Source organism: Schistocerca serialis, chromosome 5, assembly GCF_023864345.2.
Source record: "Schistocerca serialis cubense isolate TAMUIC-IGC-003099 chromosome 5, iqSchSeri2.2, whole genome shotgun sequence".
In the NCBI taxonomy this organism is placed as follows: Eukaryota; Metazoa; Arthropoda; class Insecta; order Orthoptera; family Acrididae; genus Schistocerca; species Schistocerca serialis.
The window spans coordinates 471,528,462-471,542,649 of NC_064642.1; the positions used below are offsets into that span (position 1 = coordinate 471,528,462).

Below are 14,188 nucleotides of genomic sequence, written 5' to 3' on the forward strand. Positions count from 1 at the left end.
TGGGAGTCTGGTTTATGGTTCAGTGGCACCCTCACTGTTGCATTTACTCAACTGAGTGCACCACTGTGGCATTTGTCTAGCGACAGGAGCTTTTAGGATGAGTCCGGTGACCAGTGTCCTGGCGCGCTGCGGGTTAGGCATGCACAACTGCTGGCAGTTGCATTGCAGACGTTCATAGTTCTCTTGCGTATCTGAATTACCGTCTCCTTTTCACACCCACGGTGGTTGATCTCCTGCATCAGCGGCCCAGGCAGGGCTCCCAATTGCACTTCATGTACGATCCCTTCTTTCCGAACTGGAGTCCTTGCCTTTACCACCTATACTTGTGGTTCATTCACAAACACCTGCATGGTGTACACCTAGGCCATGGTTTTGCCTGAACCTTTCACATGACCATAAGAGCTCTGTTAACCATGCAACTCTCTGCTGTCACTTCCTCTTGATTCTCGACATGTACCAAGGCCATGAAGTAGTTTTCACCAATGGCTTCATGGCTGATGGTCACGTTGGCTTTGCCTATGTTCATAGAGGACATATAGAACAGCACTCCTTGCCAGATGGCTGCAGTGTTTTCACTGCAGAGCTGGCGGCCATTTCTTGTGCTCTTGAGCACATTCGTTCATGCCCTGGGGAGTCATTTCTTCTGTGTATTGACTCTTTGAGCAGCCTACAAGCTATCGACCAGTGCTACCCTCGTCATCCTTTGGTATCGACCATGCAGGAGTCCATCTATGCCCTGGAATGGTCCACTTGTTCAGTGCAGGTCACATCGGAATCCCAGGCAGCGAATTTGCCAACAGGCTGGCCAAACAGGCTACACGGAAACCGCTTGTGGAGACTAGCTTCTCTGCAAATGACCTGTGTTCAATACTATGCAGCAAGATTTTGCGACTTTGGGAGATGGAATGGCATAACCTTAGTATGCACAACAAACTGCATGCCATTAAGGAGACTACGAATGAGTGAAAGACCTCCACGCGGCCCTCTTGCAGGGACTCTCTAGTTCTCTGTTGGCTCCTCATTGGCCATGCTTGGGTGACACATGGCTACCTCCTGCACCATGATGACCCACCTCAGTGTTGCTGCGGTGCCCGGCTGACAGTGGCCCCTTATCTTCTTTGACTGCCCTGCGATGGACTCTTCAGTTACCAGGCTCATTGCCATTAATTTTAGCTGACAAAGCCTCATCGGGTAATTTAGTTTTATGTTTTATATATGATGGTGGGTTTTATCTTTCTATATAAGTTTTTGCGCACATCTTTTGTCCCTTTGTGTTCTCCACTCTAATGCTTTTAGGCTGGATGTTTTAATGTGTCACAGAGTGGCTAGCTTTTCCTTATTATTCTCAGGGTTGGCCAGCCACAGTCATCTGATCTCTTGTTTTTATCCCGTCCACCTGTTTCTTGCTTCTCGCTGTGGTTTTCTTTTCCTGTTTTGTTCATAGTAGTGTTGGTTGCCCTTCAATTGTTCTTATGGTTCTTTCATTCTTCTGCTATTGTGCTGTGCATCTCCTTTCTTTTCTTCTTTGCCTTGTGTAATTATTTTACCAGGAACAAGAGTCCAATGACCTCGCTGTTTGGTCCCTTCCTCCCCCCCCCTCCCCCCCCCCCCCTCTTTAAACCAGCCAACCAACCAACCAACCAACCTACCTTCAGAATTTGGAAGAGAATATTCCAGTCAACATTGTCAAAAGCTTTCTCTAAGTCTATAAATGCTAGAAACGCAGGTTTGTCATTCCTTAATCTATCTTCTAAGATAAGTCGTATGGTCAGTATTGCCTCACATATTCCAACATTTCTGTGGAATCCAAACTGACCTTTCCCGAGGTTGGCATCTACCAGTTTTTCCACTCGTCTGTAAAGAATTCATGTCAGTATTTTGCAGCCATGACTTATTGTGCTGATAGTTCGGTAATTTTAACACCTGTCGCCACCAGCTTGCTTTGGGTGGGAATTATTATGTTCTTCTTGAAGTCTGAGGGTATTTCGCCTGTCTCATACATCTTGCTCACCAGATGGTAGAGTATCATCGTGGCTGGCTCTCCCAAGGCTAACAGCAGTTTAATGGAATGTTGTCTACTCCCAGGGCCTTTTTTTAAATTAATTAATTTATTTATTTATTTTTTTTTTTAACTTAGGTCATTCAGTGCTCTCTAAAATTCTTCACGCAGTATCATATCTCCCATTTCATCTTCATCTGTGTCCTTTTCCATTTCCTTAATATTGCCCTTAAGTACATCACGCTTCTATAGACCCTCTAATACTCTTTCTACCTTTCTGCTTTCCCTTCTTTGCTTAGGACTGGTTTTGTATCTGAGCTCTTGATATTCATACAGGTGATTCTCTTTTCTCCAAACATCTCTTTAAATTTCCTGTAGTCAGTATCTATCTTATCCCTAGTGATATATGCCTCTACATCCTTACATTTGTCTTCGAGCCACCTTTGCTTAGCCATTTTGCATTTCCTCTTTATCTCATTTTTGAGATGTTTGTATCCCTTTTTGCCTGCTTATTTCCTGCATTTTTATATTTTCTCCTTTCATCAATTAAATTCAATATCTCCTCTGTTACACAAGGATTTCTACTAGCCTTTATCTTTTTATTTACTTGATCCTCTGCTGCCTTCACTATTTCATCTCTGAAAGCTACCCAGTCTTCTTCTACTGTATTTCTTTCCCCTTTATTTGCCAATCATTCCATAATGCTCTCTCTGAATCTCTCTACAGCCTCTGGTTCTTTCAGTTTGTTCAGGTCCCATCTCCTTAAATTTGTACCTTTTTGCAATTTCTTCATTTTTAATCTACAGTTCATAACCAATAAATTGTGGTCAGAGTCCACATATGCCCCTGGAAATGTCTTACAATTTAAAACCTGGTTTCTAAATCTCTGTCATACCAATATATAACATATCTGAACTCTTCTAGTGTCTCCAAGCCTCTTCCACATATAAAACCTTATCTTGTGATTCTTAAACCAAGTATTAGCTATGATGAAGTTATGCTATGCACAAAATTCTACAAGGCAGTTTCTTCTTTCATTCCTTAACCCCAGTCCATATTCACCTGCTGCTTTCCCTTCTCTTTCTTTCCCTACTATCGAATTGCAGTCCCCCAACACTATTAAATTTCATCTCCTTTAACTATCTGAATCATTTCTTTTATCGCACCATACATTTCTTCCATCTCTTCACCGTTTGCGGAGCTAGTTATCGTATAAACTTGTTCTACTGTGTTAGGCATGGGCTTCTTGTCTATCTTGGCAACAATAATGCCTTCACTATGCTGTTCATACCAGCTTACCTGCGTTCCCATTTTTTTTTATTTATTATTAAGCCTACTCCAGCATTAGCCCTATTTTATTTTATATTTATAACCCTGTATTGACCTGACCAGAAGTCTTTATCCTCTTGCCACTGAACTTCACTAATTCCCACTATACCTAACTTTAACCTATCCAATTCTCTTTTTAAATTTTCTAACCTACCTGCCAGATTAAGGGATCTGATATTCCATGCTCCAGTCCATAGAACGCCAGTTTTCTTTCTCCTGTTAATGATGTCCTCCTGAGAAGTCCCCACCCGGAGAACTGAATGGGGGATTGTTTTACCTCCAGAATATTTTACCCAAGAGGATTCAGACTATACATAAATCACCTCTGACTCGTCAAACTTACAATGATTGTAAGTCATATCAACAAAAGGCATACTAGACCTAAAGTAAGATGTACCAATACCTTATGACACACCTCATTATCTGAAAAGTACACTAAGTAAGAACATTACGTCCATTAAAACTCTCCAGACCCCTGAAATTTTCAGTAGAACCGTATCAAACAACAGCCATAATAACCAAATGACAGCCATGTGAAGCAGCATCATTCTTCATAAATAAAATTCAGTACTCCACATACAAAAACTGCAGAATAAGTTTTAATAGTTACTTTTATATTGTCCACCCCTTTATAAACATTAGCACTTGAGTGCCTATTCACCCTACAGCGTGGCATCTCGTGAGTCATTCAATGCAGTTGCATATGCAAGAACTCGATCCAGACTGGCAGTGCGTGATGATATCACACGCAATTTATAGTCTTGCGTGGTCATATACAGTTTTAGCACTACCGCCACATATGGCTTCAGCAATTAATAGCCTCCGGCAGCAAGCAAAGCTAATGTCATGGCGTGAGGCAACTGTACATAGGCATAATGATGTTTTAAGCAATGGAAGCTCTGGGTTGGAATAACACAGTATGAGGAATAGGACAGATTGCTACTCATCATAAAGATGACCCACTGAGTTGCAGATAGGCACAACAAAACGAAAGCACTCCACCTTCTGATACTGTGCCTGGCAGTCTATAGTCCCTGCACGCCCTGCCAAACAGTGCTCTTTTCTCATCCCATCTGTACCCTGCTATCCCTCCCCTTCCCTCTTCCTTGCCCCATTCCAAATTGCTATTCACATCCACTCACTTTCTGATCGGATCTGCCGGTGTTGACAGCAGGAACTGAATGTGTGTGTGTTTCCTTTGCTGAGAAAGGCTTTGGCTTATAGCTGCATGTGTATTGGTATTTTTGTTGTGCCTGTCAGCAACTCAGTTGGTCATCTTTGCGGCGAATAGCAATCTATCCTGTTCTGTATATTGTTCATAATTATGTTTTGGTTAATCTTCCTGTTTTGCTCCCATGTCTTCTGTTCAATTTGATTGCCTTCATTTTAATACCTATCATGATTGCAAAATGATCTGCTGGTGTGGAGTTTATTACCTGTGTGTCACAGTGACATGAAGGGATGTTTATTGTTATGTGATCAGTGGTAGTTTCACTATGTTATTGTTATTCTGAGCAGTTTATCTGTTTTTATTAGGTTCCAGGTACCCAGTAAGTCCAGTAGTGTCTTAGTGTTGCCTGTACTTTTCTTTTCCTTGTGTCTGTGTTCAAATCTGTAATACTTATTAAATAAACATATTTTTTGAAGATTCTTGGATTTTACCTTTCAGCTGTTGAAAAAAAGTTTTTATTTCAGCATTTGGTGATCAGTACAGGCCTGATACGCACCACATCTCCCAAGCATTTTTTATTTCTACTGCTGTAGCTTCAAACCTCACTTCTCAAGTATATTTTGTGGTATTTTGGGAGGCTTCAGTTGACTCACAATTAGAGAAAATGACACTAACACCTTTATGCAGTTCTCTACAAAAACTGGTTTCCTTCGCATATTTTTTAAGTTCTAACTTACCTCTGATATTCTTTTAGCCCATGTACTGTTGCTGCTAGAATGTTTGGCTTATATTCCTGCAATATCATCTATAATTCTGTACTGAACATTCCCTTGAAGTACTTTAATTAACACTGATAAATCATCATCCAGGAAGTCAGATCTCTGCCTGCTGTTTTCTAATGATACTTGCACAGAAGTTTGTTTAAACTAAGTATTGGTTCAAGATGATTTACTGAATGTAAATAGCATGACTTGTGTAATTAGAATGGACATGCGTTAACGGTGCCAACATCTTTTTTTTCTATTTATTGCTAAAATAGAAGTGTAAAAATGTTAATGATACTGGCATTTCCAAGAAGTAAGGGAAATCAGAAACAGTCAGTTCCAATTAGCTGGTAAGTTCGGAATGATAAAGGCATCTTGAGGGAAATCTTTTAATATATAAAGATAGTATTTGTGGCTCTTATGTGGTGTTTTTTACATCTGAATAACTTCATTTTGTAGTATTTATTGTTGTTCAAGGATTTGTTTGTTCTGCATTTTATTATATGTATGTTGTTACAGAAAGAACACAAAATACATTGTTGTCATTGCCCAAAAGGAATCAGACTGTACACTCCATAATCACAGATGATTAAAATAATTTCTTGTCTTCTGCACAACACACATGGTAGTTCATGAAGAAATAATGCTGTTTTTAAGGACAATGTGTGGCCAAACCAGATTCGTTATGACCTTCCTTACTGCTTTCGTGAGCACAATAACAAAATTTCATAACAGGAGCTTGATATTCCAGTACTGCTGACACACACACACACACACACACAGTACAAAACACTGTCATATCTTTTGGAACTACTAGTTCCTCCTCCAGGAGAAAGGGGTTAGTTACAGAAGGTTAGAAAGTAATGGCAGATCACTCATGTCCCAGGATGACACACACACCCCAACTTTCGTCAGGGAAAGGGGAGACAGGGTAATAGTTGAGACACACACATTTCTGTTCCTTCTTGTTACTGTAGATGTTGCATCCATGTAATACAGAGGTGTATCAAAATCTCTGAAATTGGTTAGTGCTCTAGTCTGCATAGTATGGATAGTTTTTACCTTTTTTGAAATACTATTATTATTTCAGTGTAAAAAGCATAAATATATTTATCTCAAAATTCATCAGCTGAAAATTGTTTATCCATTTTTGTGCCTTTCTAGAATTTCTAAATGTCATAAAAGAAGGCAGAAGGTATAATAAAAATAGATAGGGCACAGATAAGACAAGATTTTCAAAGCTATTATTAATGTCAGTGATGCATTACCCAGTGGGAAAGGTTGTGAAACGTCTTTGTAAGTTCTTAAAAAAATTAATGAAACTTGTTTTTTCTGATCAGTTTCATTTATTCTCAGAATATCAATAGTATCAAAATACAAGGGTAATCTAATACAGTTTCTGCAGTTCCTCAAACATATCTACAGACTTTTATTGACTACCATATTAATATATAACCATATGTGAATGAGATTTCCATAAGCAGTTATCAAAAAATAAACAAAAAGTGTGGGCTTTGGTGTCACTTGCCATATACACGCCTTTCTCATAGTCGGTGAGTAAGTGTATGTTTTACTGTGAGGGCATCAAATTTTAGATTTAACATACCCTCTGGATAACTAAATTGTGACTGCTGGAGGATTGCCCACACTCTGTATACAGGCTTTCAAACATGTATTCCAACCTTTGGTGTGACTTGGCATTATTCATATTAACATACCATTGCTGGAAATGAAAGAAGCAAATGTGAAAAATCCTAGGAATGATCAAGGGTTGAACACCAGGTCTTTAGACTACTAATATGAAACTTGCCCTCTGAACCACAGAGCTTATTAGTGTGTTCTGTTTTGTTTCATCTTGTGTTCTTTTAGCGTGTCTCAAAAATAATATTTGAAAAATCTTCAGATTTTGATTGTTGCAACTTTTTGTACTACTTTTTTTTCCAGGGTGCCTCGATATTGTACATGCTGGAGAAGTTTTTACACCAAGATGTTCTGAGGAATGGGCTTAATGATTACCTCAACACCCACATGTATGGCAATGCAGAGACAAAAGACCTCTGGAATGTTCTGAGCAAGAATGCCAACCAGTCTTTGGAAGTGAAGGTAACTCTGACAATGAAAGTTTACCTAATTTTTTTGATAATGTTATATGTACCCCATATGTAACAGCAAAAATTCTGCTTTTTAGGTTGTGGTATTTCAACATGGTTTCAATTTTTCATTCATATTGTTATTCTAGAATGAAAGTTACATGTGCAAGTTGAGTAAACTATAATATAATATAATATAATATAATATATATATATATATATATATATATCATTTTTGGAAACATGGAAGTCTTGTGTAATGAAACTTCCTGGCAGATTAAAACCGTGTGTCAGACCAAGACACGAACTCGAGACCTTTGCATTTTCTTTGCAAGTGCACTACCGTCTGAGCTACCCAAGTATGACTCACGCCCTGTCCTCACAGCTTTACTTTCACCAGTACCTCATTTTCTACATTTCAAACTTCACAGAAGCTCTCCTGCGAAACTTGCAGAACTAGCACTCCTGGAAGAAAGGACATTGCAGAGACGTGGCTTTACCACAGCCTGGGGGAAGTTTCCAGAATGAAATTTTCACTCTGCAGTGGAGTGTGCGCTGATATGAAATTTTCTGGCAGATTAAAACTGTGTGCCAAACTGAGACACAAACGAGGGACCTTTGCCTTTCACGGGCAAGTGCTCTAACAAGTCTCCGCAATATCCTTTCTTCCAGGAGTGCTAGTTTTGCAGGAGAGCTTCTGTGAAGTTTTGAAGGTAGGAGACAGGGTACTGGTGGAAGTAAAGCTGTGAGGACGGGGTGGGAATCGTGCTTGGGTAGCTCAGATGGTAGAGCACTTGCCCATGAAAGGCAAAGGTCCCAAGTTGGTGTCTGGGTCTGGCACAAAGTTTTAATCTGCCAGGAAGTTTCATATCAGCACATACTCCGCTGCAAATTGAAAATTTCATTCTGGGCACAAAGTTTTAATCTGCCAGGAAGTTTCATATCAGCGCATACTCCGCTGCAAATTGAAAATTTCATTCTGGGCTTGTGTAATGGTTTAGTGATACAGCTTTTCCATGTTCATTATTTCATTTTTCAATTTACATCAATTTTCTCTAATGTTTCCGAACACTTCGCTTCACTGTTTCATTTTTTTCTGTTTCACATTCTTTTCTTATCTTCCTACTGACTCTTTTGCTTCTCTAGTCTCAGTGGCAACTCAAACATCATTTTTGTAAAGTAATAAACTCTAAATTGGTTCTTGCAATTTGTTGCCATTCCTTTTTATCCCTGTACTTCAAAGTTAATTAACCCATTCATAAACGCACATGCCTGTGTTTAATGTGTAACCTCTGGAAGTTTCATTGTTGTATATTTGTTAGTTATTTTACAGTTCTGTATTGAGTAGAATACTGTGTCGCACAGTTTGCGAATTTTGAGATGATAGAGTTAGAGGAGCAAAGCATTTGCATTAAATTTTGCACGAAACTCACCTTGGAATGCATCGTGTTGCTGCCAAGTTCATGCCATGGCTCATAAGTCAAGACCAGAAAGACCTTCCCCTCTTCACCTCGCATTCTGTGAAGAGGTTTTGGATCATGCAAGTGAGAATGAGATGTTCCTTAAGCTAATCATAATTGGTGATGAGACGTGGGACTACAGTTAAGATATTGAAACCAAGGTTCAATCTTCACAATGGGTTGGAAAAGGTTCTCAAAGACCAAAAAAAGCTCATCAGGCCAGGTCAAAGCAATGCTGATTGTTCTCTTTGGCTTTGAAGGATTAGTTCATTGTGAATTTGTGCCACATTGACAAACTATCAGGATGTCCTGCGACATCTGCGAGAAAAGGAAATGGCTGAAACGTGGCGAGACAGTTCATGGCTCTTGCATCATGATAACACAACTGCGCTTTCATCCCTGTCAGTGCATGACTGTTGCATAAGAAACAAAATTACTGTGCTGTCTCATCCTCCTCACTCTCAAGACCTGGCCCCTGCAGACCTTTAAGGTTTGCAATAATAGACAAGATAAAAGAAAATTCACAGACGGTGCTTCACACAATCCAGCAAGAAGCATACCAAGACTGCTTCCAGTAGTGGAAATGGCATTGGGAGCAGTGTATCAATTGTGGAGAAGAGTATCTCAAAGAAGATGTTGCACAATAAGTAAACGATATGTGTAGAAACATTTTGTGGACAAAGTACCGGAATTTTTTGAACAGACCTCATATGTGTGCCTAAATACATACTCGAGCGTGCGTGCATGCACGTCACCCCCCCCCCCCCCCCCCCCCGTCACACACACACACACACACACACACTAGCTATTGCATTTTTAATTTTGTACTTATCCGTCACTCAATACCTCCATCGCATGAGGCCTAGTGGTCTTGACTCTTTCATTATTTCTTTTTGTTGTCCTCAGTTTTAAAAAAAAAGACACTTTCTTTTATTCTTAATGGGTGCAATACATTCACCTTTCAGCCAGTTCCTTGTGTGCTAATGGGCCATACCACATTTATTTTCTTATTCTGTGTTGTGTTGAGACTAGACATTTCACCAAATAAGATGGAAAATTTAGTATATTATATTTGTGTAATTATAAGACTTAAGTGACTTGGTGTGTCATGAATAGCTAGCAAATAATTGTAAATATACTATCAGTACACGTTGAATTAGAGCTCTCTAAAAATCTTGAAGGAAGAGATATTACCATCACTATTAATTGAATAATCTACATTTTGCTGCTGCTGCTGCTGCTGTTGTTGTTGTTGTTGTTGTTGTCTTCAGTCCAGATGCAGCTCTCCATGCTGCTCTATCCTGTGCAGGCCTCTTCATCTCTGAGTAACTATTTCAACATACATCCTTGTGAATCTGCTTAGCGTATTCATCTCTTGGTCTCCCTCTATGATTTTTACCCGCCACTCTTCCCTCCAATACTAACTTGGTGATTCTTTGATGTCTCAGAATGTGTCTTACCAAGAGGTCCCTTCTTCTAGTCAAGTTGTGCCACAAATTTCTCTTCTCTCCAGTTCTATTCAGTATCTCCTCATTAGTTACATGATCTACCAATCAGCATTCTTCTGTAGCACCACATTTTGAAAGCTTCTATTCTCTTTTTGTCTAAACTATTTATCGTCCATGTTTCACTTCCATACATGGCTACACTCCATACAAATACTTTAGAAAAGACATCCTGACACTTAAATCTATACTCTATGTTAACAAATTTCTCTTTTTCAGAAACACATTTCTTACCATAACCAGTCTACTTGTTATAACCTCTCAACTTCGACCGCCATCAGTTATTTTGCTCCCCACATAACAAAACTCATTCACTACATTACGTGTCTCATTTCCTAATCTAATTCCCTCAGCATCACCTAGTTTAATTTGACTACATCCCACTATCCTCGTTTTGCTTTTGTTGATGTTCATCTTACACCCTCCTTTCAAGATATAGTCCATTGTGTTTAACTGCTCCTCCAGGTCCTTCACTGTCTTTGACAGAATTACAATGTCATTGGCAAATCTCAAAGTTTTTATTTCTTCTCCGTAGATTTTAATTCCTACTCCAAATTTTTCTTTTGTTTCCTTTACAGCTTGCTTAGTATACAGATTGAACAATATCGGGGATAGGCAACAACCCTGTCTCTCTCTCTCTCTCTCTCTCTCTCTCTCTCTCTCTCTCTCTCTCTCTCTCTCTCTTCTCAACCACTACTTCCCTTTCATGCCCGTGACTCTTACAGGTGTCATTTGGACACTGTACAAATCGCTCTCTGTACTTTACCCCTGTCACCTGCCTAATCTGCATAGAAATAGATATTTTGGAATGCATTACAGAAATAAATACTTCAGCTTAAAAAAATCACCAATGAGCTATTCATTAACTTCTATTTGGTGTTTGCCTGTCACAGGGTCCCAAAAACCATTGTTTGTTTGAATTTTTTATTTTTACCTTGTCTACTGCATTTGAAGTAGATATTTTAACTATGTAGATAATTGTTTATTCATTATGAAACTCCTTTTGCTTGTAGAAATTCATAATATTAGGCAGACAGTAACAGATCCTGAATGGAATTTCGTTTGATGTTAGTAACATGACTTTTGGTTCAAAAACAATGCCAAAATTTGTCTGTGATAGTAAATATATTAAGCAACTTTTACCCACTTAGATTTTCTGTCATTTGCAACAGGCAATCATGGACACCTGGACTAGGCAAATGGGGTTTCCATTAGTTACAGTTACCAAAAAAGATGGTATTGTGACAGCAACGCAGAAGAGGTTTCTGCTTACAGCTAGCCTGGAGAATGACAGTAAAATAGCATTAGATGAAGGAAACTCACCCTTTGGTTACAAGTGGTATGTGCCTCTCAGTTATTATACAGACAAGGAAGCATCAGAAGTACATCATGTTTGGATGAATCTAACTGATGGTAAGTATAAAGACAAGTTACTGTTACCAAAAATCTCTTAAAGTAATTGACCAATTTATTTCAAATTTTTACATATGCAGGTTTGCTGTTAAAACTGACTGGATGAAAGAAAATGCCACACTATGGAACGGTGAGATTTCATTTTCTTTCTCACAGTCAGTTTTAATTACAACAGCAAGTTATGTAAACCATTAGACAAGTGTTTTTCCTTTATGTATTCTTTCCCCTTAAATATAATTTTAAACACAAATTTTATACACAACAATGTAATGCTCTGTTTTCTTCCTTACTATCAGTTTTTAAGAAAACAGGAAAGTTGTGTTTTAGGGCCTACTGGATTATGATTAGAATACTACTGCAGAATCCTACCCATTCGCTGATTTAAACTATACTGCCATTCATCTCAGAGTAGCACTTGCAACCTACTTCCTCAATTATTTGCTGGATGCATCCCAATCTCTGTCTTCCTCTATCATTTCCCCCCCCTCTTAGTACTGTGGAAGTTATTCCCTGATGTCTTAACAGATGCCCTGTTGTACTGTCCCTTCTTCTTGTCATTGCCACCTATTCCTTTCCTCATTCATACTGCAGAGAACCTCCTCATTCATTGGAAAGCGACCTCCTAGTTTCCTTTACCACTGTGATGCGATATGCAGATGAACTATTTGCTGAACTCAGAATTCCATTATAAATTTCCTCAATGCAATTATTATGTGCTTAATGACACCTCACTATGCAATCCCAGCCTTTGTTGAAGAATCGGATTGGGTGAGGTTGCTTGCCTCATAGAAAGTAGTAATGCATGTAAGTTATTAACATGAATGTAACCCCACCAAAATCTGTGACTTGGTTTTAGGAGAGGATTGATGTTTCAACATATGTGTAGTCTGAAATATCGGGAAAGATATCCAGATTTATTCCATTTGATAATTACGTATACTAACAAACTGAATTAATAAGGTAATGCCTCTTCAGTGTGGACAGATTAATATCTTAATAAAGGAAAGCAGTACAGGACTAATCTATAACTATGAAACGTAGCAATGCGTATGGCAGTTCCCCTTAATTGAATGAGAGCACAAGATTCCAGGTCACATACTTTACATCTGTATCTAATCACAGAAATAAAGTGAGAAAGTGCTGCTATGCTCAATAGGTCAATGGCCACCTGTGTAACTTCTATGTACTCCAAGGCTGATCGTGCTACAGCTGGAGCACTGATCTTGTGCTCCATGACAGGGTCCCCAGTCGGCTGTTCTCATCATGTTGCTATGCCAATCAGGTGTGATGTGTCTGCAACCACAGCGGTGTGCGTATATGACACAATTCTGCGAAATTATCCAGAGATCCAGAGAATATACACAGCTACTCTGCAATTACTCTGTATCATCCGGCATAGAGTTCTGCATCCTTATCGGACGGATGGCGAAACGCAAGTGTCCTTTCTACCAAAAAGCTAGTGTGGCATGCCGCTCCACTGGTGTGGCTGTCCAGCCGCAACATTTTAACAAATTTTTTACCAATGAGCACTACTCCCACTTGACTGCGACTGCTTGGAAACATTGCTTACATCACATCGAACTGGCCAATCGCAGTCTCCTGTGGGAGTCACCACTCATCCGAAGAACTTTCCAGATGCTTCCTTGGTGCCAGTGTCTGTCCCAAGCTCAAAAAATATGGAATGGGGAATTCCATGGAGGTATATTCCTTGCCGTTAATGTTGCCCATGACGCTTTTGTGAGCTCAGGGCAACACAGCCGAGGGTAAAACAGTGTCTCCCTGTATTATTCACGTTCGGGAGACATTCTGCTTCCCTTGCAGTGTTGTTCTGGAAATATTGCCTGCCTGTTGGGTGGCATCAAAGCCCTACCACTGGAGACTGTCCAGACTGTGCCAACACCCCTGGGATGCTGAATTCAATCCTACCTGAAACTCTATCTGCAAAAATTATTTGCACTTAACGCAATGCATCACATTCTCATTGCTCATCCCTTAGCTATCTCTGTTAGCGTAGCATGATGAACCACAAATTTGTTCACATCCATGCTGTTACTTGTCATTACTGCCTTAATTAATTATTAAAAAATGCAAAGTGGTAATTGATGTGAGTGTTGCACTCTCAGTGCATAGCCCATATGAGTTGCCACCTTACATCTTTACCTTATCATACTACATAGTTTTCAGCATTCTTCTGTAGCATCACGTCTCAAATCTCAAATACTTCTATTCTTCTTATATTCTAGTTTTCCCACAGTCCATGTCTCACTACCATAAAATGCTGTGCTGCAAAAGCACATTCTCAGAAATTTCTCTCTGTCAGGAAAGCCCTTTTTGCCACTGCTAGTCTGCTTTTTGTGTTCTTCTTGCTGCCTAGATACCAGAAGTCCTTAACTTCATCTACTTCGCGATACCAATTACGGTAAGTGATTAATGGAAAATCTCATATGAGATGTGAAA

General features: G+C 39.4%; 1 protein-coding gene across 4 annotated transcripts in view; it reads left to right on the forward strand.

The window, feature by feature from the left end:
* Positions 1-14,188, forward strand: part of LOC126480848 (glutamyl aminopeptidase-like) — a 282,827-nt gene that overhangs the window by 184,625 nt on the left and 84,014 nt on the right. For all 4 annotated transcript variants that reach the window (XM_050104204.1, XM_050104205.1, XM_050104207.1 and 1 more), the window contains 2 exons: positions 7,208-7,366; positions 11,491-11,731. In XM_050104204.1, coding sequence (XP_049960161.1) covers positions 7,208-7,366; positions 11,491-11,731 — 400 coding nt within the window. The remainder of the gene's footprint in view (positions 1-7,207; positions 7,367-11,490; positions 11,732-14,188) is intronic.